Source organism: Canis lupus, chromosome 5 (genome assembly GCF_003254725.2).
Source record: "Canis lupus dingo isolate Sandy chromosome 5, ASM325472v2, whole genome shotgun sequence".
NCBI lineage: Eukaryota > Metazoa > Chordata > Mammalia > Carnivora > Canidae > Canis > Canis lupus.
In genome coordinates, this window is record NC_064247.1 from 67,795,137 (window position 1) to 67,822,373 (window position 27,237).

The 27,237-nt window shown below is 51.2% G+C and overlaps 1 protein-coding gene and 1 long non-coding RNA gene across 2 annotated transcripts in view; one reads left to right on the top strand and one right to left on the bottom strand.

The window, feature by feature from the left end:
- The window catches only part of CRISPLD2 (cysteine rich secretory protein LCCL domain containing 2), a 64,722-nt gene that overhangs the window by 13,754 nt on the left and 23,731 nt on the right, over positions 1-27,237 (bottom strand). Inside the window, exons 4-13 of the mRNA XM_025427022.3 lie at positions 26,232-26,364; positions 25,687-25,802; positions 22,638-22,738; positions 17,328-17,471; positions 15,739-15,799; positions 13,085-13,151; positions 12,505-12,635; positions 10,665-10,708; positions 8,697-8,769; positions 6,482-6,557 (exon numbers count right to left, since the gene is read on the bottom strand). Of these exons, the coding sequence (XP_025282807.1) occupies positions 6,482-6,557; positions 8,697-8,769; positions 10,665-10,708; positions 12,505-12,635; positions 13,085-13,151; positions 15,739-15,799; positions 17,328-17,471; positions 22,638-22,738; positions 25,687-25,802; positions 26,232-26,364 (946 nt within the window). The remainder of the gene's footprint in view (positions 1-6,481; positions 6,558-8,696; positions 8,770-10,664; positions 10,709-12,504; positions 12,636-13,084; positions 13,152-15,738; positions 15,800-17,327; positions 17,472-22,637; positions 22,739-25,686; positions 25,803-26,231; positions 26,365-27,237) is intronic.
- On the top strand, positions 5,626-12,635 carry LOC112646759 (uncharacterized). The gene is made up of 3 exons (XR_003127855.3): positions 5,626-5,803; positions 7,186-7,288; positions 9,942-12,635. It is a non-coding gene; the product is annotated as an uncharacterized LOC112646759 (long non-coding RNA).

Sequence of the window (27,237 nt, forward strand, 5' to 3'; positions counted from 1 at the left end):
GAGGGAGCCTGACAAGCAAACAAACATGCAAGCAACTCTGCCTGTGAAGAAAAAACCAGCTCATGAGATAAAATGACTGGGTGGAGGCACTCTCTTAAACAGTTCATCAGGGAAGACCGCTCTTGGTGTGACTTTTGAGCTTATATCTGGATGACAAAAAAGAATTGGCCGCAGCCTAGAAACAGGCTGTGCAAAGGTCCTGGGGTAAGAGTGAACTTGTCATGTCCCAGGAACAGAAAGACAGCCAGGGTGGTTGGAATACAGAGAGTCAGGTGGAGTGTGGCAAGACAGGAGGGAGAGGTGAACAGAGCCCATCATGTGGGGCCGTGAGGACCACAAGGATTTTAGGCTCATTCTAGGGGCCAAGGGAGCCACTGCCTTTGAAGTAGAGGCAGGATGTGCTGTTTTCCAAGATTATGGGGTAATTGAATTTCTGGATAATAAACCCGTCCTTGAGTTAAACTTTCATTTAGGGTCTTTAATTATCCAGGAGGAAAATGATCCTCAGGATGAAATGTCTGGGACTAATTAATCAAGATTTCTCAAACTGGGGAGATTCATTCAGGGGTGGGGTGGCTGGTTCTTGGTCCCCCTGACCTGCTGAATCAGAATCGCCCCCAACTAGGGCCAGGTGATGTGAGACACACTCAAGGTGAAGAACCACATCGGTACATTGTCCTGCCACTTCCATGATCCTGTCATCCATCCTGGGGTAAAATCCAGCCCTGGCCTTGGCAGTGGGCGTGAGTCTTCACTGCAACCCAGAGCCACCTGCCGCATCTTCACTCGGTGACAGTGCCCGGCCCCCCATTCCCCACCCCACTGGATTCTGCTGCTGTGGGGGAAGCCTGAACTTCAGCATTTTAATTACACACTGGTCAGGTGGTTCTCACGAGTGGCCAGGGCTGCATACAAGGGCTGAGCCGATCCATCTGTGGGGCCACCAGCCTCCTTCCCAGTAGACCTAATGCCTAACTCCGAGCCTCTTCAGTGCCAGGCCCTGGGCTGACTGCCTCTGCCTCGTGATCTCATTTCATCTTCCAATAGGATGGGTGAGTACCGCTATTCCCATTTTACAGGCCGGGAAGCATGGGGTTTGTAAGATTCAAGAACTTGGCCAGGGTCATGCAGAATGTGGCTTAGCAGAGATTCTGGTTGAGCAAAGTCTATGCTTCTGTGGTCAGCAGAGTACTGGCCTCCAACGGTGTCCACATCCCCGTCTCCGGAGCCTGGGACCGTGTGAGCTCAGGTGGCCAAAGGGCGCCACAGAGGTGACTGAGTCAAGCGAGGAGTTTGTGAGGAGTCATCACAAGGGTCCTTCCAGGAGGGGGGTACAGGGAGCAGAGTCAGAGAAACCTCATACCACACCGCTGGCTTTGCCGATGGAGGGGGTGCCACGAGCAGGGGCTGTGGGCGGCCTCTGGAAAGTGGGGAAGACAGGAAAACACAGGTTCTCCTGGAAGCTCCAGAAGGAACGGAGCTCTGCCGACAGCTTGACCTGAGCTCGGGGAGGCCTGTGTTGGGTTTCTGACCTCCAGACTGTGGGACAGTAAGGAGGTAGTGTTTTAGGCCATGAGGTTCCTAAGTCTGTGGACATTTATTCCAGGAGCCCTAAGACACCAACACAGCTTCTAATCACTGTCTTATTACAAACATGTTCCACGGATGAGGTCCCTTAAAGTTTGATGACTTCCAAATATCCAGAAAACAGAGTCACCAGGAGGGTGGCCCCAGTGACATCCGATAACGTGTTCACCCAGGCTGATGGAGCGAGCTGCTCAGTCCAGCTCAGCAACCTGCCAACTTGAAGACGGAAAGTCAGGCCGATGTCTACAGGGCAGGAGGACTGACTCTAGTCCCTGCCTTCATTCATGACTGAGTGACCTGTGGCCATGGCCGTGGCCATGACTGGGGGCTTTACCCGCAGACTCCGTGTGTGTCGAGGGTAGATGGGGGAGGATGCTAGGATGCTTCGTGCCATACATGTGCCACGCAGGGAGTGGAGGTGAGGCCACTGCTGGCCGTGCCCCCAGTGTGCAAACACCACCAGGTGATGGTCACTCGGCAGGAGGGTGGGTCTGGGCTTGGCTGTCTTCTCAAGGCCACCTGTCGACGCAGTGCCTGGGACCCAGGAACCCCCTGGGGCGTGACTCAGGTTCCAACCACTGGTTAGCCCAGCCGGCACCTCCTTCTTGAAGAGAGTAGGCTGGTGCAGAAGAACCCTGTATGATTCTACTTACACGGGGCATCAGAAGTGGCCAAGTGCAGACACAGAACGTAGAATGGAGTTCGTACCCTAAACCGCCCTTTGAATAGGACAAGCAGCCCATGAGCAGGTTCCTAACACCAGACGTGAGTGAACGGATTCAAGTGGGCTCTTTGAAAATCCAGATTTGAAATCTCACGCGTGGCTGCTCTGAACCTGCAGCCTGTTGGGAGCCCCGGGCAGCCCCTCTTAGGGACCCCTGTCCAGGCTGTGGGCTCCTGCCCCCTCCTTGGAACCAGGTCCTGCCCGAGAAGCCGCTGGTTTTGCATACGAAGAATAAGGCTCTCAGCAGCAGAGGCCACCCGGCCTGTTCCCAGGGATGCCGAGGGCTGTGGAAAGGGCAGAGCCCGAGAGCCCAAGCGAGCATTCGCACCAACGACGTGGGAGTGCTCACCCCTGTGACGAGGTGAGGAACCGAAGGCCACGGCCGATCCTGCCCTGACACATCTTTGCTTCTCTGATAAATAAACGGACGAGGGCAGGTTCCTTAGCAAAGCAGGCTCCGGGGATCTGGGAGGCCCCAGGGGTGCAGGCAGCGCTCTGGGGGCCCGTAGGGTGGGCAGGACCCTGATGCTAGCGCCGAATGAGGGCGACCCCTCAGGCCCAGGGAAGCGGGGACAGTCAGTTGCCTTGTCTGCACGAGGAAGCCTTCTTAACGATCATCTCAGAAAAACGATCCGTAGGTTTCCAGTTCTGCAAAGGCTGTGCGGTGCCCGAGGATCAGGAGGCAGGGCCTCCGGGGCGCTCTAACGCCGCGCGCATGCAGACGTGCAGGTTGTCCCCGTGCGTGGGCCGAACTGGCAGTCCTCCGGCCTCTCGGCTGCTGCTCATTCCACCAACCGAGCGGCCACTTCCACGGCAGTGCCAGGAGGGCCTCGATCCCACCTCGCGCAGGCCCTTCCTGGGGAGGCGCATCCTCTGAACTAAACGCTGCCGGAAGGTGGGGTGCTCTGGTTTTGCGCCCTCTGTGACTGTCCTTTGCCTCCGGTCCCCAGAGGAATTCTGGACACCAGTGGCACAGAAAGTTTTCTGTGATAACATCAGCGGTGAGTATGAACACCACCCAGCCAGCCAGATCTTTCTCACGAGATAGGCACAGCTATCGTCCGTTATCAACACACACCTCTTCACGCAACCACAACGTTGGGCAAACCCGTGTCTTCCCCTTCCTCTCCCTTCCTCAGAGGTGTCTCCCCTCATGAGGCAAGCTTCTATAGATACAGGTTGTCCACTTTCTCTCCTCAGGGCCCGAGTAACACGAACATCTACATGCTTATTAACTGCTGCCATCACCACAAATGTGGTCTCAGTGAGGCTGGAACCCATCCTGCCTCTACCACTTACCAGCTAGGTGGCCTTGAATGACCTGCTTTAACCCCGAGAGCCCCTATTTTGTTGATATAAAGGGGGGATCATCATAGGTAACACTTAGGAGCATTTACCAAGGCAGGCCCTGTTCTATGAGTTTCCCTGTGCAGTGATGGAGAAATCTCTCAATAATCCTGCAAGGTAGGTATTATTGTCCTCTCTTAACAGAGGAGTGGAAAGAGGTTCAAGGAGGTTAAATGACTTGCCCCAAATCACTCAGCTGGCAAACAGCTGAGCCAGGACTGCCCTCCATAGCCAGCAAGCTGCCCATTACTCCTCATGGGACCAGGAAGAGTCTAAGAGGACTATGTGGAAGATGCAATGAGCTCAGGGGTTGAATGCAGGCTCGCTGCAGGCAGCACTCAGTAGATGTTAGTAAATAAGATAACTGGGCACCACCATAATCATCACTGTCACCGTCACCATTATTGAAAACACTCAAGGGACTGTCGTCCCGGACCAGCAGCATCAGCATCGTCTGGGAACTTGTCAGAAATGCAGATTCTCTGGCTCTCCTCCAGACTCACTGAGTCAGAAATGCTGGGGTGGGGCCCAGAAATCTGTTTGAACAAGCCCTCTGGGGGATTCTGATGTATGCCCAAGTGTGAGAACTTATCCAGCAGCCGAAGGAGACAGGGAAGAGAGATAAGAAAACTGAGGCTCGGAGTAGGAGAAAGGCTCATCCACCATCTCGCAACCAGGTCTTAAATTTGCATCTGTGACCAAGACTTTGCTCTTTGGGCTACACCCTGCTGCTGTTCCTGTAGGCAGCTCACCACGGAGGGAAGGGGCTGCCAAGTAATGCACTATGGGTGAGCAGGAGGAATGGTGGCTCTATTAGGCCCTTCGAAGATCTGGAGACAACTCTCCCAAAATAAATCTCTTAGCTAAACAGACACTTTCCAAAAGACATCGTCATTTCCCAGAATACAGAGTGACCTAGAAACCAAGGCCAGGAAAGAACCTCTGAGATGGACAGAACTCCTTTCCTTCTCTCCTTACTCCTCCCCTCGCCTCTCCCTGTCTCCCCTCTCTTTCTCTTTCTTTCTCCCTTCCTTCTTTTATTTTCTGAAGAGCTTAATATTTAAACATTGATTAATGTAGCATCTTTATTTATTCCTTCAACAGACATTAACTGAACAATCATTATGTGCCAAGCCCTGCGGTGAGCACTGTGGTTCTAAAAGCTCAAAACCCTAGTGAACAAGTTAAAGACTACATACAGGTCTTCACTCACGTGCCCATTCACATCAGTGTAATTATGAATGCAGGTACATTTAAACAAAGCAGAGTACAGTAGGGAAATAAAAGAAACTAAAGCAAGACACAACCTCACAGCATCTCATCGTGGCTCTGTATTAGCTATGTGATTTGGAAGCAGGTTATTCTAAGCCTCGCTTTATTTTCTTATAAGATAGGGACAATAATACCTAGAAATGGTGTTTTTAAAGAACCTAAAACATAGTAAAAGATAGTTTTATATTTTTGTTAATTTTCATCAATTTCTCCTTGTGTTTCTAACCTTTTAAAAAAACTTTATATGTTTAGCTGCTATGTTGTTTGGTGCATACAGATTTGATCTCTTATCTTCATAAATTATACCATTTGTGCTACTGCGCAATGAATTGTGTTGTCCTATTCAGTATGCTTAGCCCTAAATTCCACTTTTCAGATAGCAATATTGTCACGCCTGCTTTATTCTCTGTATTTCACTAGAATCATTTGGCCTATCCCTTTATTTTTAAGTCCTTAAAATCAAAGTCTCCATCTTTAATAGCAGGCTTTGGGTCAAACATTTGGTATAACAATTGATAGACATTATTTTACTTCATTAAAATTTTAAAACTCAATTTCGGCTGAATGGCTTCTGAGAAGAAAAAAATTCATTTAAAAAAGGAGAGAAAAAAGATGAGGGGAAAAAAAAGGTAGTCATGAAGGTTGCTTTGACTTTAAAGAACTTAGTGACCTCATATTTATAGGAATTTGGAACAAATGAAGCAGAGGGAGGCAGATTGTGGTGGTGGGTGGGAGAGAACAATTAATATGAAGATGGAAAAGAGTTGAGTAAAAATGTTAGCTGGGGATGAGTGATGCTGAACTAATCATGAAATGTTAGGCCTCAAAAATTCCTTGGACTTGAAAGGCCCAGCTGGCTAATTCTACAGAGAGGTAAGCAACTTGGCAAGAACATCACACAGCCTGGTGCACATGGCTATGACCACATTCCCATCTTTGGGACACCATGTCCCTCAACGCTGGGCAACTGGAAAGAACAGACTATATTCTGGAAGATTCACTCAGAAAAATCAAGCTAAAGCTTCCTTGTTAAAGTTAGTAAGAAAATGTGGAAGAATGGACTCCAGTGTAATAAGAGTGGTTATGAACAAGTAGTAAATTAGTCTAATTTGTAGCACCTTCCATGTGCTTTTAGCTAAGTGAAGATATAGCCAAAAAGAAGTGCAGTGAGTAGAGTGGACCAGTTCTATAAATGCAGCAGAGAGCTGGAAAGATTATTAAATATCTGGGGAAATGATATATGTGATATGTGAAAGCCTTCATATTAAAAATGCACATGAATGGGGAAGCAGGATTCAATGTACCAAACTCTGAAAACACTTTCATAACATGAGGTTCACCTGCATCCGCATTCATCAGCATACATAAGTGGAAGTACTAATACCACTATAAATGGGGAAACTAGGGTAGGGTTGCAGAAATAAATGATCTAAATTTAGCTAGAAGCACAGGAATGAGATCTCAGGTTTCTGGTATCCAGGCCTTGGAACGTGGTTTCTAAGGTCTTAGCATGCTTTGAGAGGTGGTCATGGAAAATGCTGGCATACTCACATCTGCATAGATGTTAGTTCCAAACACAGGAGCCCAGTAGGATGGCTCGTCTTTGCAGTGTGCTGGGCAATGAACTCTGGAAAATAAGAAACATTTGTATGATGGTTATGATCATTAGAAAACAAAAGTTCTCAAGAAGCAGCTAGCCTTCCCTATTTGAATTTCAAGATTAACTTCTTACATGGGAAAGGAGACAACCATACAGTTTACTCTTTCAGAAAAAAAAATATACCTCTCCCACCCTAGCAGTGGTAGATATTTTCCCTCTTTGTAAACAGTGCATACAGAATTTTTAAATTCCATATGAGACATGCAAAAATAAGGTGAAAAAGAATAAATATGTAAGAAAGGTGAATATGGGATTGGGAGAGGTTGAACCTTCCGTTTGTGGGTGTTGGCCAATTCATATTATGGGTACCTCATAATCAGAGAGATTATAATCAATAGACTTTTTTTAAAGGCCACTTCCCTGGGTGAGGGCGGAAAGGGCGGAGGGCCCTCACCTCAGTGAGTCAGACTATTCCAGGGAAGGGGCACTGATAACCTAAGGCGGAAGAGGTTAGATCACCACTGGGTCAGTCACCACGTCCCTGTTAAAGGCATAGGGGATGAGGAGAATACCTCAAACTGGAAATGGGTGGGTCCTAGGTGGTACAAAAGATTCAAATCAGTAAAAAGCATGAATTTAAGAAAAGGTTTTTTAGCTTTTATCTGCAATAGTACACCATGTTGCTGGAACCCAGAGACCAAGAAACCAAGATGGTGGCTGGAAACCATCTGGCCCCACAACAGACAAGATTCTGGCAGGTAAGAGAGCCAGGCAAAGGCATTGGGAAGTTAAAATAGTCTGGGGGGAAGGGGGGCAGGTGTGAGGGCAGGTGGGAGGAGAGAAGGAAGATGTATGTGAGATTTTAAAAAAGAAAAAAGAAATTGGGGAAGAAAATTCTTTCCTACTTTTTCTAGAATGGCAGGTGAGAAACCTGTGTTTTGTAAGCTTGCACTAGATCAAGATCTTTGTTCTTTTATGTTTTATGAAATAATTTCCTTCTGCTTCTCTTGAATATTTGGGTTAACTATTTAATACTTAATAAAAAGTTGATTGAATATTCCAAGGGGATCAGCATGGTGGTGATGTTGGTGGTAGAAGCCAATGAGAAAGCTCCAGGGGGATCGTGAGCAGCAGAGGGGAGGAGGGGGGGGTTCCCCACCCAGTGTCTTCTCCATCACCAGCACCCTCCCAGGGCTCTTCCCTGCACACACCTTGAGGGTGTCTACATGTTAGTTTTAAGGTGAGTCTTTTGGAAAGTCCATAGGCCTAGGGGCCCAGGAGATGGATTCGTAGCTTCCAAGAGGACTACCAGGTACTTCAGAGGCCAATATTACCAAAGGTTACTTTACGTCACCATTCATCATCCTCCAAAAACCAGCCAATTAAGGTGTGGGTAAACACATGTAAAACCTATTCCTTGGACGAATTGTGTTCCGTGCACAGAATAGAACCCCACATAGCAACACGACAGAGGGAACAGCTGACATGCTCGCAGCACAGATGAATCTCAAAAGTATTATGCAGAGTGAAAGAAGCCAGACACAGAAGTCTACATATTATGATGGTGCTGTTTGTGTGAAATGCTAGAAAAGGCAAAATTATAATGCCAGAAAGGAGACCAGTGGCTGGCAGACACATGGGTGTGAGGTGGAGGGAGAGGGGGATGAGAAGGGACGTTCTGGAATGATGAACACATTCTCCAGCTTGACTGTGGAGGTGGCGACACGATTGGGTACATTTGTCAAGACTCATAGAATTGCATACTTAACAATGGCTGGATTTTAGTGTGTGCAAGTTACACCCCAGAAAAGCTGGGGTATAATGAGCTGGTTCTAAAATGACCCATAGAAGATGTCACAGATGAAGCACAAGGATCAAGGAACTGATTGAAAGCAGACAGATGACAGCCTGGAGTTCCTAATAAGGTGACGTCCTGCAATTCTATCCCACAGCCAGGGTTGGGAACTGTGGTCTCAGGGAGGAGTCCAGCGGGTCTGTAACTCAGCATGAAGAAGTCGGTTTTCTGGGTGTCTGCACCAAAGGGACACACCTAGAACGCAGTTGTGCTTCATTTCATGAGATGACCTCCCGCCCCTCCCCCACAACTCAGCATGATGCCTCCTCTCAGCCCCTGTATTTGCTAAACCAGATGCCAGTGGGCCTTACCTCGGGCAGTGGGTCCCCGCCTTCTCAAACGGGCAGAGCTGAGCAACCGTGGTATAACAGTCCAGGTCCTGCACTGGGGACAGGAACATGATGGGAAATGGTGAGGTCGTTGGCAAGCTGGGGTCTCAGGCTACCAGCCTGTGAAACAGCCCATTGGACAAGCAGGTCCTGGGGGCTCACTGGGTCCTCGAACAGAGGTGGGACAAGAAGCCAGCAGGTGCTGAGTCTTGGCACTGACCGGCACCTCATCTTGGGCCCCTCAAGGGATGAGATGCCCTGTGGCCTGAGTGTGTCTACGGTTCAGGAGTGTTATCACCCCCTATAGTTTCTCCATGGGACCAATGATACCTTTTGTCTGCTTTTCTATTTTGAAGCTCTCCCCTACCCCATCCTCATGGCAGGTATTATTCTAATTACACAGAGGAGAAAAACAGAGGCCCAAAGGCCAGAGACCATCCTGGGTCCACATAGGGCATGGTGGGAGGGCAGGTTTCCGATTCCTGGTCTAGAGCTCATCCTCAAGGTCACAGAGGTCTGAAAGTGGCTCTAATACTGGCTGCCTGTGGTCTCTGAGAGCATGTCGTCAGCTAGTCCAGGGCTCGGCAAACTTTTCCTAAAGGACCAGAGGCTAAGTATTTCTGGCTTTGAGGCCCTGTGGACTATGTAGCAACCACTCAACACTGCTGGAGGAGCAGAAACCAGCTATAGCAGACGTGTAAATGAATGGGTGTGATGTGTGCCAATAAAACTTTATTTACAAAGACAGATGGCAGGCAGGATTTGCCCTGAGGGTGGTAGTTTGCCAACCCCTGGTCCAGCCTACATTTGTGGGTAGCAATCCAACAAAGGGGACCGGTTCTATATGCCACAGGTTGCTATACCATGAAAGGCAGGGGAGGTCATTAAAATTAGGTTTAGAACACCATTTAAAGGCACAGAAGCATCTTCCTGATACATTATTATTTAGGGGAAAAAAATCATGTTACCAAATTTATGTAATTCCATTGCAATTTTTAAAAGTGTATCAGTGTATTACCAGCGCACATACTCAATCATGGGAAAATAAATTATAAAAGTACTTCCAAAATGTTCACAAATGTTATCTCTAGAATATGGGCCAAACATTTTTTAATGCTTCTTCATATTTTTAAATTATCTGGAATAAATAGGCATTATTTTTGTAATAAGGAAAAAAACTACCGTATGTTTTTATAAAATCATCTAACCAGATCTTTGTGCATCCAGGGCTATGACGACAAGAACTGCTTTCCCAAAGGAAAGGAAGGGTTGGCAGGCCAGCTTCCTGAGGAAGGGCCCCTGCATCTCCGCTTGCCTGAGACTATTCTGGTCCAGTGCCCAGTCTGCGCAACTATAACGCACAGCTCCCCTTCTGCTTATGGCATGCTCTCCCAGGGATGCACCCCACCCTGCTGAATGAACGTACCCTAGACAATAAAAAAATACATAGGCAATTTAAACTATAGGTAATATGAAAAGCTGGGCCAGAGATGGCAAACATGTGCCACATACTTCCTTGCGTTTTCCTCTGGTCCTCATGGCAGACAATACTGGTCTATCAAGCCCTATTTTCTAATGAGCTCAGAATGCGGCTTCAGCACCCTTCTCAACACAGGGCTCCAGTTGCTACTGTGGACCAGCAGGAACGGACTACCTCCTATCAGGTGCTTTACACCCAGGCATTAGCATTTCTGCAGCACTCAGCTGGGAACCTCAGGCCCACATTTCTGGGGTAGCAATTTAGGGCCAATGTCAAGTTCAGATATGTTTAGAAACTGGTTAAAGAATTGACCTCATCAGGAGCCTCCTTTCAAATGCCTTTTTAAGGGCTGAGAACAGCAGTGTTAACAGGCATCAAATACAATCAATAGCTAAGGAGAATGACATCTCCAGGAAAACCCAAGATAACCTGTGTATTACAGTTCCATAAAAACAGACTGGCCAGCTTACCTTTTACTTTTGACACCACGAATGAGCTGGAAGGCTTGTATTTGCTAGAAAAGAAAACAGGAGGTAAATGCAAACAGAATCGTTTCTAAAAGTCCAAGATTGCTCCTGCATTTATTTTATTTTCAGCCTCAACTTTATATTTTCCTACTTGTTTCTCATCAGCCTTGGGAAGGCTCAAAGCCCTTAGAACATTCCAGAGTAGGGCTCACCCTTAGAACATTCCAGAGCGGGGCTCGTTAAACTTCTCTGTGCCAAGAACCCCTCTGGCAGCCTTGGGAAGCCTATGGACCTCTTCACAGAAAAGTGACTTTAAAATGTGTATGATAAATTTACAAGATTAACAGAGAATCAGTTACTCATGACATTGTTACAGAGGTATTAAAACGACTCTGCATTCCAGTGAATGCATTAAAAACACAATGGAGAGGCGAGTCTTCTAACCGCTGTTGTCTCAGGGTAATGATGGCAGAGACCGTGTTTTCAGATGGCCGCAACAACCAGATTTGTCCCAGTGAGAGGGTTGCTGGCCCTGCTAATGCTACTGTGGTTTGGGGCCAACGTTCATACCAGCAGGAAATACTACATTTCAATTAGAGGTTAGAGAAAATAAAGCTTTGATTTGCTTTGTGTCGCTGTTTGCAGACTCCCTAAAATGTGAAGAACTCTGTTCCAGATGCAAAGTTGGCAGTTGGGAGGGCCCAGAAGCAGCTCTGTGACAAGCGTGCTGGGCCACGTGGGGCCCAAACCTGGTGCCCCTGCTGAGCCTCGTGTGGCCAGCATTAGGTCACTGGGCCTCCGAGAATATGTTGCTTCCGTTTAGACTTCCTTGCTCTTGTGTTTACACAACCCCTGAGTCCCTAGCTAAGACGAAGAGGGAATTTTGCAAGACCTCTTGAAGAACCAGGCCTTTGAAAGGGGAATGACTCATGTGGTTTTTGAAATGTCCTGAGTGGAACTCCTTGGAACACACACAGGGGCTTTGGTCACTGTGGTCCTTGCTGCAGACCCTGGGAAGGGCACTGACACGGGGAAGCTTGCTTGATGCAATGCACCATGGCCCAGGGCTGCAGGAAGCTGGGACAGGGTCCCCAGTGTCCCTGCTGGGCCAGACACTAAATCCTGCATGGGGAGGGGGCTCCCGGGCATGAGGAGGGGTGCATTCTGAGGGCTCTGGGTGACAGATCTTTCCTGGCGACTGTGGAAGAACTTTATCATTTTAAAGATTGGCTGGCTGTACCTCTGTGGACTAGCTGGGTGTCAGCCTGTCAGCCCTGGGTTCTACCATGGCTCTCTTTGACCAGCGAGGTACTGACACCCAGAAGGGACGAAGAAACTGGCCCAAGGTCACAGAGCAGAGGAAGGATAGAGCCAGTCTGTTTGGCCACTGTTGGGTTCCATGCTCCCAGTTACTTTATGTCTCTATGGACAGACCACGATGTGGCCTCCCCCACCACTCCCCAGAAAGTCAGGATAGGGAGGACAGCCTGTCCTGCAGCCTCTGCAGGCCTTATCTGAAAAACAGTATCTTGCAAAAAAAAAGTAAATACATTTTAAAAATGAAAAGCCTCATTCTCTAGAAAGAAAAGATGCTAATCAGGAAGAAACCTATAAACTCAAGAAGGGGTCAAAACTCAGCCAAATTAAACACAGAAAAACCCACTTGGGGGAAAGACGGTAATTTGCCTATGGGGTGATTTTTGAGCTACATGGTTAAGTTTATCTTTATAGTTTTTTTTCCCCCTGCTTCGTTATACTGTTCGGTGCTTTTCGAAATTTCGACAATGTTTTCATAACCCATGGGGGAAAATGTTTTAAGGAATCCTGATCACAGAATAGTTACCTCAAAGACTCCACACCATGTCTCTCAGATCTGACGAAGAAGGGGACCTTCCCGTTCCTGGTGACATCCACCAGGCCACCTTTGCTGTCCAGGATTCCATAGTGAATGGCGGCCCGGCATATGCTGGATGACTGGGGGCAAGAACGGGGCACCATAAGTCCATCTGAATTGGCCTTTGTCCAGGCTTCTTAGAAATATCCAGGATGTTTGTCCTCAACCCACAAAAAGCTGAAACGTCAGGCCAAAGCTCGCCCCACTTCTGACCTTCCTTTCCCTAGAACACGTCTTTGTTCCTGGAGTAGCTTATCTTAGAAAACTCATCCGAGGTGCTTTACAAACTAAGAACAGTGACAAACAGCCCTTTCTCCCCATCCAGTGGAGCACATTAATGCTAGGTCTAGAATGGAGACGGACTTTCACGAGGGTCAGCCCCCGTTCCCCAAAGTGGCTTTACTAGTCCGTGATCCCAGAGATATGTGCGGATCAGCTCTCAGGCTGAGGGGTGGAAAGGAAATCTCATCGTGAGGAACCACCAACCTCCTTTACAAACACACGGTGGGAGTCCACACAGGACACTTACACTTTCATAGAAGAGAGTCCCAAAAACTTTTGCCTTGCTCTCCAGGCAGCCTGCGGGGCACTGATACCTAATGGAAAAGAAAGGAGATGACTTTCACAGGTGAACGTGTTGATGGAATCTCGCCAAGAACTTATCTGGGTTTGTCTCCTACAAAAGCTTTACTATTATATCAGAGAGAAGCTTCGGTGATACACAATTTACTGTTTCCAAGCGAGTCACAACTTCCCTAGGCTGGAGCTCATAGTCCCACGAGCACCATTCTAGATTCAATCTGACCTTCTTATCACGTGTTTGAGATTCGTGTTGAAGGCAGAGACGCAAATAGGACAATTCACAGAAGAGAGACATGTGGCTTTAACTTTAAAGGCACCAAAAAAAAACAAAAAAACAAAAAACAAAAAAAACCCCAAAATCCTGAACTATCAGTCATCAAAGAAGGTACTAATTGAAAGGAGATGCCTCTCTCAGGTGTCAAATTGCAAGGTTTTTTTTAATAGAATAAAATTCAATGATAATGCTCATGCCCATGAAAATGCATAAATTAAGCTTTCTGGAAAGCCTTAAAAATTCATATCCTCCAATTCTTGAACTTTCCTTGTAAGTGTATAACCCAAGGTAGAAGTCAGAAAGACCCACATGTTATTCCAAGTGTTTATAATAATGAAAAACTAGAAATAAGCCAGCACTGTCAAAGCAATGGCCAAACATATGTTTGTGTGGTCGTACGTTAGAGTATGATGCATCTGCTGGAAATGAAGTCTTTGAAAAATATTTGACTTTGGAAAATCTTAAATGAAAACAGTAATGCTCAAGATGCATAAGCAGGGTAATCTCACGGGGGCACAGAAAACAGACGAGAAGGGACTACATCAAATTGCTAAGAATATCAAGAAGATGCTGGGACATTTGGGGTTTTTTTTTGCTTTAAACTTCTTTGTTGTTGTTTTTCCTGAATTTTCCTGAATTACTTACAATAAACAAGAATACCTTTTAGATCAGAAAAGAAATGGCCCAGTAAATATTATTTTTGTCAAAGCATCAGGTGATGGGATCCCTTTAAGGAGACAGACTGTGGATGCACTTGTGTTTGCAGGTGGGAGAGTTATAGTTCTTGATTGGAGGCCTCAAATAGTCTATGTGTGGATGGACGCCCACCTTCTCGCTGCTTGCAGAGGGTCCCACCTACCGACTCTGGAACTTTCTCAATGCCACCTGATGGATGGTCTCCAAACCTTATAATTTTTTCGCATTGACTACTCAGGCATGTTGCTCTCATAATGAGCTTGCAGTATAGAAAGGCACATCATCGCAAAGGGACATCTCAGCATTCTGAAAACCCCAGCCCCATGCGAATGTGCCCTAACGCCATGCACAGGGACAGTTAAACCACCACCCCTCATGGCCACATGTTGCTCATCTCACCAACAAACTGACTGCTTTTACTTTTGCAGTACTTGCTGGCCAGCTGCTCTTGGGCTGCACGAGCCCTTGAGCGACCTCATCCTGGGTTGTTCAAAGTTGACTTCCTGACACTCCTGCCAAAGTCCAAGGGAAGCTTCTCCTGGCAAACAAAATCCCAAATCCCCATTGTATATAGCAGGATCTGCTACCTTCTCTTTTTAGCATATGCGCTAAATACCACAATTCACCTTTAGATGAATGGTTGCCAGACTCTGGAGGAAGAGGAGTAAGTACCACTCTACCACTGACATGGTTTTCCAACCATGAGCCCGAGGTTCTGCGTGAGGCCACTGCACCTGTTGGCCATTTGCTGCCAGAAAGAGTGGCCTAGCAGCTGCACTGCCAAAACCAAACCCATCCTTCTTGGCAAACATTCTTCAACATCTGAATGGACAATACTGACTCCATCAGTTAGATGAATTCATTCAACTACCAGGGGAATAAATACACTGACAGTTCTTCCTTCAGTGGAGACTCACAGACCGCAGTCCTGCTGGATCTGTCAGTGGCCAACAGTGCCAACTCACACGTGCCCTCCCACGGCCCCCTCCCTGACCTCCCTGGCACAGAACCCTGGGTTGCCTTGTGACCCCCTTTACACACACAGGTGGAATGGAGCCCCAACCGTGCAAGATCTCCATGTCTACAGCACATCTGCTACTTGCACATCCACAGTCTGGGGACTCTTTTCAGGCCAATAACCTAGAGCATCCATGATTCAGGCCTCTCCTCCCCATTAGGGATGAAACACTTAACTGGGATATATGTCCAGGTGGGAGGAGACCCAGGGCTTAGGCCAACTCCCTAGTCAAAGGTTATCAATGGGAGTGATTTTTACCCCTCAGGGAACGGTGGGAAATTTCTGGAGACATTTTGTCATCTCACCTAAAGGTGGGAGTGCTCCTGGCATCCAGTGGGGTAAGGCCAGAATGCTGCTCAGAACCCTCCAGGGCACAGAATAGCCCTGCCACAAAGAATTATCTGGCTCTAAGTGTCAGTACATCACGGTTCAGAAGCCCTGCTCTGAGTTGACAGACACAGATCATTTTCGTGTGCCAGGCTCATAATAAATGGTGGCAGTCAGAGAGACCTCCAAGACATCACGGTCAGTCTAACTTGTGAGGTGACCCATAACCCACAGCAGCCCTTCGTAGGGCTGCAGGTGTCGGCAACAAGTTCAGCCTAGACCTTACCTGTTGCACGTGGACCCTTTGCACTTGTCCTTCATCTTGGTATCACATCGGACAACTTGGGCTAGGATGAAAGTACGATAATACACGTCATGCAAACGGAAGGATTGGTCTGAGTTAAAAGAGACCACCCCCCACACCGATGAACCTTCTGGAACATCCTGGGATCCAGGTCATAACCCGAGCGGCAGTGCTGCCCAAAGGCTGCACAGTTCAGCTGCGATGTTTGAATCCCAGGCCCACCCTTTTAGAGTAGCAGTGAGACCCTGAACACATTCCCTCCTGTCTCTGAGGTTTGGTTTCCACATTTTGAGCAGCAGGGATAAGTCCAGCAGGTGCTATTTCTGTGAGCATTAACCAAGAAAGTCAGCATAGCCTTGGAAGGGGGACTGGCACACACCAAGTGCCCCAAAGCCCTGGAAGGCTCTGGAAGGGTAGGACTTACAGGCCTTCCCCAGCCAAGATGGCTTTGGTCAAGCTTTCCTTGTTTGTTTTCTAGGGACACATCAGAATCTTGGCATAGTGTTAGAGTTGGTCCAAAAGACATATATTATTTTGTAATTTAAAAAATTTTTTTTAGAAATGGAACAATTTTAACCTCTGGACAGACAAGGGCATCAGAGTATTTTCTGGTGAAAGAAAGCTACAGAATGATGAGGTGGGCAGAAGTTCCCCGGGGAAGGACACTGGCAGGCCCGAGAGGACAGAGACTGGTCAGGCAGGGCAGGGTGGAGCAGCTGAAAAACCTAAAGAAACAGGAGCACAACCTTGGCCCTGGAGGGGGGGGGGGTGCATTTTATGCTGTTTGAAGCTTAGGGGGAAACGGAGAAGCCCAGCACACAGCCCAGGCCTGTGACGTGCCCGTGAGCCCCGAACCTTCAGTAAAGGCACTACACTGGGGACACAGAGCATATGAGGGCAGAACAAAGGGAGCTGTGAGCTGAGTGAGCTGGCAGGGCAGGGCAAAGCATGATGAGGGGTGAACATAACAACATTCCACACCTGGGCACCTCCAGGAGCCTCGTGGGGAGCCCTGGGAGGCACCGTGGTGATGACCACAGAGCTGACACTGGGTGGCCCCCATTACTGCTAATGGTCCTCACAGCAACCCTGCTTGGGCCCTACTGCCCCCTTGTCTGGATGAGCAAACCAAGTCTCAGAGGCCAGTGAGGGTCCGAGTCACCAGCCGGTATGGGGCGGTGAGGGGCCACAGCTCACCAGGGCCGGCCCTGGGGAGCCACATCCAGCTGACACCCCCAGAAGAACCCAGTTTTAGCCCAGGCCCCCTGGGCTGGCCCCCTTGTCCTGAAAGGATAAGGTCTAACCTTAAAATACTGGCCAGGGGGGAATGCCACCCAAGCACCACCCCTGGGATGCTAGCTTTTGAAACGACTTAAAGATATCATTTTAAAAAAATACCTTAGGGCTGTGCTTTTGCAGCTACGCCCTGCCCTGTTCCCCACTGTTTGCTGACCTGGAGACCTCTCCACACAACCCCAGCACCCCTACTCCCCTCCCCGCACCCCTGCAGGAGCGCTACACGCACCCCCACCCCCCGCAGCCCTGGGGCAGGGGACAGAGCCCCCACTCACTCATGTAATTCACCGCGGGCGCTTTCTTGGGCTTCGTGGGTCTGACCACCCTGGGCTGGACCCAGACGTGCTTCTCTTCAGGAATGGGAGCCACCTCCACCTCGTTCATCTCGTCTGTTTCGGGTTTGGGGCTGTAAGACTCTCCTTAATCGTGGAGAGGGCGAAAGAGATAACACAGAGGATTCAAGAAAAATGCACTTTGTGGGGAAAACAGCAACTGTGAAAATGAACTGGCTGGAGGTTCACGTTCACAAAGAGTGGGCTCAGCGGCAGCGAGAGAGTTACGCTTCGGAGCAGAGCCAGCCAGGTGGAATTCTACGGCCAAGGCCAGCGGCCGGGCAATCTGCTCGCCGTGTTTGCTTTGGACCGGGGGCAGCCGGGCAGGCCAGAGGTGCAAACCCTGCTGCTGCTGGCACCTGGGGGATCACAGTGGCTTCTTGTCCCACCTCTTCCTGCACGCCACCACCTGCCCAAGGAGGCGGCTCCAGGAGGCTGCCTCACCCTCTGACCCCAAACTGGCACCGTCTCCCCTGAGGTCCTTCTGGCCCCAGGTATTCACTAGGGGGGAGGGGAGCCTTCCTAGGTTCTGTGCCCACCGTGGTGCAGGAGACCCGAGTCGGTGTCCTTGGACCACGCTGCACCCCGCCGCAGGCACTCTCTGCTCCGTTCTGGGCCCCTGTGAGTCATTGCTCAACCAACTCAACGCCTTTCTCTGCACGGAAGCTTCACTGTCCAACGCGTACAACCAGCCAAAGACCCAACTCCAGGTTAAAAACAGAGTGACTCCATCAGGTCCTCATAGTTTTCCCAACCCCAGTATTATCACGTTCATTGACAACCCATGACCATGACCCCCAGGTTTCAAGCATGTTAATTAACCATAGATTCCATTTCTTGTAAGTATTTTCCAGTTTCCATCCTGAAAGACACCTGAGGGCACTCAACAGCACCCACCTGCAGGCCATCAGGGTACCACGCTGTAAATTGCAGCCAACGCACAGAAAAATCTTGCTATTTTTATTTGCCGGCAAGGCCTTGTCCAGCACTAACGATGCGCACCTTTGCCGGGAGAGCCCTCCCACCCTTACGGTGTGCACACCCATCCCCCAAGGGCGTCTGAGGACCAGAGCTGGAAACCCTGCCTTGGGAGCCCCTCGGGTGAAGGTGACATAGAGCGCCTCCCAAGCCTCTTCTGTGGCACCGGATTAAAATTCAAGTGCCAGCAAGTGCTCATCAACCCTATAGACTCATTCCCGCTTCTGGTTAGGAGCCACGATCTCTCAGTCTCCAAAGGTGGACCAGGTGTTTGGTGGCTATGCAAAACAAGCATCCAAATCCAGGGCAAATTCTCTGGCGCTTGTCAAGGCAGGGCCGCTCTGCATCTGTTTCACAGGCCAGTCCCCCAAGCACAAGCACCACCCCGGGTGAGGAAGGTGGGTGGGATTTAAGCAGGTAGGGAATGGCAGTCCTGAGCCCTAGGGCCGTCCTTATCAGGGTTCACAGCATGTTGCCACCACCTGCCCCTCCCACCAGCTGCAAACTCCCTGGGGCCAGGAGCCAGCCTGCCTCACTCCCCCTCACCAGACACCCGGCTCCCAGCCACAACAATTTTGTTCAACAAAATTTGCTGAATGAAGGATGAGCTAACCCTTAAAGATTTCGGTCTTTGAGTTCTTTCGGGTAAAAAATAAGAAAAAGAAAAAAGTCTTAGCTGAGTTTAAAGACATTCACGGTGAGAATTCTGACAGCACCACTTGTCACCCAAAGCTATAGGCAAAATCTCTACGAAGACACCAGGTTTGCAAACACCCCTCGGTACACATCTGATTCTGGCCTGCTCTTCCCGTCAATGTGGCTATTCAGGTTTGTGCTTCACGGAAGGCCAGAGCTATCTCTGGAATGAGCCGAGTTTTCTTCCACTGGCCTTTAGGATTTTTATACCTCATAATCGTGGCTTTATTCAGCCGAATATAGTTTGGTAAAGCAGTCTAAAGCATTTGAGGGTTCACTATTTAAGAAAATGGGCAGACAGTCCTCGCCCTCAGACACACACATGAAAAGTGGAATGCTTACCCAGAGGACAGGCTGTATTTGAGCACATCCTAATTAAGATCCTCTGTGCAGAGCAGTGCAGACCTGGGGAAATTCCATGCCCAAGTTCATGGCAAGGTTACTGTGTGCACCGTCCAGCTCCAGACCAGGGGTCTCGGGCCCCACGGCATCGCTCACATCAGCTTCCAGACTCCTACCTGGTTCTGCAGGTAGTGACAGCACTCAGAGCTAACGTTTGCTGGACACCAACTGAATGATGACTTGCTGGCTCGGCCCTTGCCTGGCGTGCTCTCCTGGCTCCCTAGGAACCCTGAGTCAGCCCCATTTCACAGACAGGAAAATCAAGGCTTGGAGAGGCTAAGCTACCTGCCCAAGCTCACACAGCTGAGTGTCAAGCTGGCCTTCCATGAAGCCCACGCCCTTGATCGCCACGTGGTTCCTGGAGGGACGGAAGCTTCTCGTATGGTCTATCTTTATCCCTGCTCTATCTCCATTATAGGTCAAGGCCTTGCCAGGCACCCTCAATCAATGCTTATTAAGTAGCTTATGCAGATAAGCTGCTTTACAGGAGACTTTCTGCATGGTTAGCTAAGAAAACTGGGATGCCTGCCAAGGGAACTTGGGTATTTTCCACCACAAATAAAAAAACAAGCACAGAGGCTTCATTGGGTGGGCAACCCAGCATCTAAGGTGTCTTTGTGTGCATTTGTTCTTTGAAAATGATCCTCTGTGGGTATGGGCAGTATATGTGTTCAGATGGCATGCAGAACACATCTGCTACATGACCCTGGAGCCCTCAGAGCGAACTGGCAGTTGTAACACCAGGTGACCAGGGTTCAAGGAGAGTCTGGGTGCAGAAGAGCACAGGTGCACTGCCTGTGTAGTCAGGGAAGGCTCCCTGGAGGAGGTGTGACACCAGAGCTGTGTTTCCAAAGGGGAGCGGGTATCTGCCAGGTTCGTGACATGGATGAGGCCCCCAGGCGGTGAAAGGGCCTACACTCCCCACCAGGTGAGGAAGGGCCCCACGCAAGGTGGTAAGTGCAGTCGTACCACCCACCCCCACTCCTCTCGGGGAGGGGGAATGGAATGGGGGTGTTTATAAAGCACTATGTGCAGGCTGCTGTGCTAGCATCTCACACCCTTCTCTCCACATCCTCCATCCAGGAAAGCTTCTACAGAGGGACTCGACTCTTACGGTCACAGATGGACAAACAGGTTCAGAGAGAGCAAGCAGTAGGCCCAAGGATGCACCTGCAGGAACCAGAGATGAGCCCTAGCCTGAGCAGCTCTGGCTTGTGCACCTGATGGGCCCCCAAAGTAGCCCTGTGACGAGATTAGGCTTGAGTGAAGAACAGTGGAAGACGCAAAGAGGAGCCTCAATGGCCAGCCCTCTCTCTCTCTCTCTCTCTCTCTCTTTCTCAGTCCCCAAATCAGCACTCAGGATCTGACGGGGGACTTGCCCCCTCCTGGGCAACTGGACAGCAGCCACAGGCTCGGCCTGCCAGGGACCCGGGGAAGGGCCCAGACAGGCCCAAGGGCCAGCCTCCACCCATGGTCTTGTCCTGCACTGACCCCACTTCCAGGCAGGGAGCCTGAGGCTCAGAGAGGGGGTGGCCTGCCCGGGGCCTGCTGCTGGAATGTGGCGGGTGTGCTCTTCCTAATGCAGGTATGCCAGACTCTAGAACCCACGTGTCTCATGAACGCAGGACTCCGAGCAGGGATATTAGGGGGGTTTCACTACAGCGTGTGGAGCCCTGCCTCGAACACAGAGAAGACGGCTGGGCCAGCAGGAGGAATTCAGTTAACAGCCTCCCTGTCTCCCAGGCTCAGGGTCACACCACCCTCACACCTAAAAGCATACACGTGGGCTCTTGCCCCTGCAGAAGCACCCCTCTCTCACCCCTAGGCTACATCCCCCTCCTAGAGGGCCACCTGCTCGGGAGGCCTTCCCTGACCCCTCCAGACAACAGTGGATGCTCCTGCTATAAGCCCCATGACAGTCAGTTACTTCCCCAGGAAGACACATGTCGCTGCTTGTGCGGCAATGATCCTCCTGGATCCCAATCTTAAGAGGGTAGGGCCTTAAGTGTCAGGTCCCATGGTCATCCCCATAGATAGCACCCAGCAACATCCTGCCCACAGCAGGCGTTCAATACGTTCATACCAAATGCGGACTCTCTCCATGGAGCCTGACACCCCCCACGGAAGGCTGGTGTCATGCTCATCTTCCTGCTGGTCAGAGTGACCAAAGGGTCTGAGAACCAGGCTCGAAGTCTGCCCCTGGCCGCTCTGCTGCTCATGGATGACACACAGCCCAGGGAGCAGCACACACAGGTTTGTCACACGTCCAGACCCTCGCCCCCCACAATGGGTGGAAGTAGAGGTGAACGGCTGGCCAGGATGACAGGGTCCCTGGGCCCCGAGCAGGTCTGGGACCCCCACCCTAGCCCATCTGTTTCTGCACCCCAGAGCCCACTGGACTGATGGGGAAAGCCCCACGTGGAGAGCTTTCCCACACGCCCCCTCTGCTGTCACAGGGCCTGCGGGTGCAGCTACATGAACAGCGTGTCCCAAACACAAACCCCTGGCTTGTCCCTCTGGCCCCACTCTGTCCCTCCTGGCGGAGAGCCTGAGAAAATACTGAAAATCGTGAGCAGCACCTTAGGCAAGATGCGCTCCTTACAGCAGTGGGGGTAGTGGGGACACCTTGGTGGCTGACTAGAATCCAGGGGGCAGGTACCCGGCCTCTGAAAGCCAGGGATCTGCCTCAGCCAAGGGGGGAAGGCAGCATGAGCAGCGATGACAAATCGGGTGAGGCGTCAGCAAGATGCAAACAAGGGTAGAAGGAAGGAGACCGACCACCCAGGGGCAAGCCTGGCCGAGCCCGGAGGGGGTCATCCGGGACGGGCACCGTCTAGTCAAGTGCTCTGCATTTCTTGTTTGTTGTGTGTTGACGGCGAACCATGAGCCCAACTCTGGCAGGGACGTGTGTGCATCCAGCATCCGCTCCGGCGGTGGCCGTGGGAGATGCGTACGGGGAGCACGTGCCAGCACAGCCCTGTGTCCCCAGGGAGCTGGGCGCTGAGCACCCCCGGGGCCGCAGAGGGGGACACCTGCCGCTCAGGGCTGCACAGGCAGGGGGAGGGAAGGCAGAGGCGTCTTGACCTCAGTGCTCATGTTCCCGTGTGACGACAGCTCTTCCGGGACCCACAGACAGAAGGGACGGCCACCAAGGGCGGCCTGTAAGTCACTTCCTACCTCGGTAACACAGGTTGTTGTTGCAGCTGCCTCCGTAGCTGGGCGGGCACTCGGAGCAGGGCCGGCCGGTTTTGTACGGGGCTTCTCCGATCCAGTTCCCCCTGCGGACACGCCAAAAACACCGTCAGGGGGGCCACCGCCCAAGGGCCTGGGCTGTCCAGGGGAGGAAGGACGCTGTGTGCCAGGTGCGAGGAAGGGAGACAGCTGCCCAGAGTCTAGAGGATGCTAGAGGAATCCCCGTGGGGAGCTGCGACACATCCTTCCTCCCCAGCACCCTCGGCCCGTGGCACTGCTGTGTGCACCACCTAGCCCTGCATCTCCCGTGTCCTGCCTTACAGACTGAACGCTGTCGGCCACCCCTACCCCAGCCCCAATACTTTCGTGCTGGAAGCTGCTGAGATCCCTCCTTCTAAGCTGTTTCTCAATATCAGCATGTTCTAGGGAGGACCTGGTGTTTACTTAGCTCCTATCAACCAGGTCCCTCTGTCCTGCCAACACCCAGGAGGCTCCTAGAGCTCATAAAGCTTAAGTGACCTGCCCAAGGTCACACAGCACACAAGGGGAGGGGCTCAGAGCCTCTGACCACTCTGCCCTTGGGGTGGGGACCAAGGTCCCTCTGGATGTCATGGATACCATCCACCTCTCTCTCAAGTTCTCCAAGGGCCGGGTAGCAGGTGCAGAGCGGTATTCCCAAGCCCTTCTCTCAGAGCCTGGGCCTTTGGCAGCACAAGCTGGAGTGACTGGGGACCCATCTCTGTGATTCCTTCTAGAAACTTCCTTCAGGGTTGACCTGGCTCACTCAGGAAGGAGAGCCAGAGCCCCGTTGCTAAGCCAAGCCTGGCCCCGGCCTCCCTCAGCCGAGCTGTCCAGAACGACTCCCCGGGCTGCACTCCGGCCCTGCCAGCACGCCACCCCAGCGCTGCCCTCAGCCCTGACCCTCTGTCTCCTTCTCTGTAACAAGGGTGACAGCAGGTCAGGTGGTGAGGGGGTGAGGTGTGGCGGCCCTCGGACCAGGGCCTATGAAGAGGGCCGCGTGCTCTGTGAGCGTTTGCTGAACCAACAAGCTTGTCTGATGGCTGTCCAGGGAGTCGGGGGCCCTGTGGGTGCTGGCTGCAAGCTCTGGTGCCCAGGTCAGCGTCCTGCATGGCCAGGCCCTCAGACTCCTGAGGAAAGAGGCCATGGATGCCACGGAGTACCACACAGCAATCAGGATGGCCCAGTGAACAGGCAATACAGCACACAAACCTCGAACACACAGTGGTGAGCAGGACGTGCTGAGCAGAGCAGGACAGACGTGGCTGGTCGGTTCACGTGAGGGTCCAAACCAGGCACACTGACCAGCGGGGAGAGATGTGGAATGGTGGCCCCTGTGGGGGACATCCCAGGCCCCTGGAGACATGCTCCATCTTCAGCTGGGTGGTAGTTACCTGGGTATACATGCGTCCCACGGACTGACTGTGTGTCTCCCCACCACCTGTAATTCCTACGTTGAAGCCCTAACCCCCAGGGTGGCTGTGTGTGGAGGTGGAGCTTCCCAGGAGGTAAGTGAGGTGAAATGAGGCCACAGGGAAAGGCCCTGATGCAGCAGGATCGGTGTCCCTAGAAGAGGAGACACCGGGGAGCCCCCCGGCCTCCCTGCCTCCCTCTGCGTGCACACCCTGAAGAAATGCCATGTGGGGATGCAGCGAGGAAGAGGAGCGCCAGCGCCCGGCCCCGCCGTGCCTCCCCCCGGGACACGCAGCCCCTGGCCCTTGGTCACGGCCACCAGCGCCGGCTAGCCCATGCACACGCACGCTTGAGACCAGTGTGTATCCTACGTGTTCTTCTTCTTCCCAAGAAAGCAGCTGGGCACTGGGAAGGGCAGAAGGCGGCTTCTCATAGGATCTTCATGTGTATTTTTTCTCTATATACAGAGTCTGATAATCATCCCTCACGCCCCACCTGCCACTCTGCCGGGGGGTCCCCCCATCATGGGCCAGTCACAGCTCTTGCACGGGGCGGGAGTCCCTCCCCAGTGATGATGACCTAATCCGCCTGTCCTCACGTCTGTGGGCTGCTGAGACACGGCCAGCACGGACATGCCAGACGCCCGACGGAGAGCGTGTATTTTCCTCCTGACCTCAGCGATTCCCCTCATCCCGCCTCCTCGAGGCCACTCCTGACCCAAACCAAATAAGTGAGGTCACTGCGTTTCATTTCAGTCACCGAGCAAATATGCCTTGAGGGCACACTGTGTGCAAGGCACGGTGCTAGGGCGGCGGCCAGCCCAGCGGCCGGCGTGCAAACCGCAGGCCATACGCGGGGAGGGCAGTGCTCCGAGAAGCAGCACATACTTGATGGGCAAAGGAGGTGAATGAGTACATTGAGGGGTATATGGCCCCCGGATGCTATCAGGATGCTGGGAGGAGGGGGGGGGGCTGAGACACAGAGGCTCCATGTGGTCTTTGCTAGAAGGGAAAACATAAAAATGCAAAAGCTAGGTCTAGCGTGAATACATTTCCTAGAGTGCTGTCTGCTGCATATTTTCAGAGAAAAAAAGACTCTCCCCATGGCACACCCCACTGGTGGGCCAGCCAACAGCTATTCCCATTTCTGATTTGCTCAGGGAGTCCCAGAAGATGACCTGCAAAGCCAACTGGGCAATGTCATTGGTCGAAGCCAGTTAGGGAAACCTCGTGCCCCTACCGCTTGTCTGTGAGTGGTCTAGTTCTGGCCCGTGACATAAGGGGAAAGTGGACCAGGGCTGAGAAAGGCCTAAGAGAAAGCCCTTTTCTACCATTCTCTTCCATTTGGTTTGGGAAGATGTGATGCCCGGTGCTCTGCAGCCATCTCGGAACCATGAAGAGAGGATGGTACAGCAGGAAAACAGAAAGAGCTTGAGTCCTCACTGACACTGCTCAGCTTTTAGGCTGAACTGGATGCACCAATCTCTAGATGTCTTGTCTTGTGAATTAATAAAGAGATTTCACCGTTTAAGCTCATTTTTGTTGGGTCCTCCATGGCAGGCAAATGCATCCCAACCCAGACAACCATGTTAACTTGTTCTTACTTTGGAGAGTAATTGCAGACGAGATAGACCGCATTCTCCCAAACATCTCCCCAAACGTTCATCCTCCGGCAGGTGTTCACAGCACAGCCAATCTTGTTGGTGGTGGCCCAGACTATCTGAAAAGATGACATCCATGTGTCAGAGCCAGGGATGAGGCACAGCGGGGCCACAGAATCCGGCCTGGATCTACAGACAGGGTGCTGGCGCTAAAGGAGTGAAGGACCGGGTTTTTTCCTTAACCCACTGAAGATCCATCTGTTTGTGGAACACACACCGCCCCCAAACAAAAACAAACACACACGTGGAAAAAGTACCAGCGATGTGAAATCGCCATACAGGTTTCCAGCGCTGTCGGTCTCTTGCACTGGCCTCACAAACACAAGCTCAGCCCAGCAGCTATACTTTAAGTAACAGCAAATTAAAGGAAAAAATTATGGTGATGACAGAGCAGAGTTTTCCAACCGGGGAGCAGTCCTGCACAGCCAGGGGAGTGATGGGGTTTGGGGGTCCTGGGCTGAGGTCTCAGCTGACGCCGCGAGTGTTACCTGTGTGTAATGGGTGCACATGGGTCCAGAGCACCTCTCTGGACACCAGGGGTTGCACTCGTGGGGGTAGGGGTAGGTGTAGTCCTTCACCTCGTCATACCAGGACTGCACGTGGAAGCCAGGAGAGCGGTACCTGCGGGGGCAGACCACATTGTTACGTCCCGGCCACCATGATACCCGGCAGAGACGGTGGCTCATAGCACTGCTGCCCACGGGGCAGGCTGGAGGAGGGGCTACTTTGGGTGAAGAGCCCCCAGTCCTGCCCAGCACCTGTGTCAGTGCCTAAACTCCAAGCTTGCAAAGAGCGTACCTTGGGGATCCCTGGAGCCCCTCTGGGATCCAGGGGTGTTCCTGGGTGGCCCACAAGCCACCTGTGTGTTCAGGAAACGTTTGCCTGGCCCCCAGTGAGTCATTTTCTCATATTACAATTATGTACTTACCCTCATGTATATTTGGGGAGATATATGCAGCCCACGAACCCTGTACTTCCCAGATATTATTGTTTAAAACGCAACTTGATTTAAAACATGAGTCCATTTAAAGTCAATGCAGAGAAAAACAATGAGTAAGTAATTGTCCAGGTAATGCACAGAAGGGCCGGGGAAGGCCTAAAAGTTGTGAGATAGCCAGCTATGGGGAAGAGGGCACACGGGTCCCCGTCACCCCCAAACAAGAGCCCAGAGACTCAGGTTTCTGTTTCGTCATGACTGGCTTCATTCTTCAGCTGCTGAGGACCCAAGGACTCCGGTATAAGGAAGGAAATGAAATCAAGGTGCGGAAACCTGCAGGTGTGCAGAGCTCTGCTGTCACGTGGGCAAAGCCTTTCAAGAAGTTCCTATTTAGGATTTGATCACCTGAGCCCTCATCCGCCCCCAGGTGAGGAGACCCCAGCCCCCACCCTGGTCATCTCCATGAGTGGCCACTGCCTCCTGGCTCGGCCCCATCCACGGGGTTGGCATCCTTACTTTCCTCCCAGGAAAGAAAATAAACTGGATGCAAATCCCCG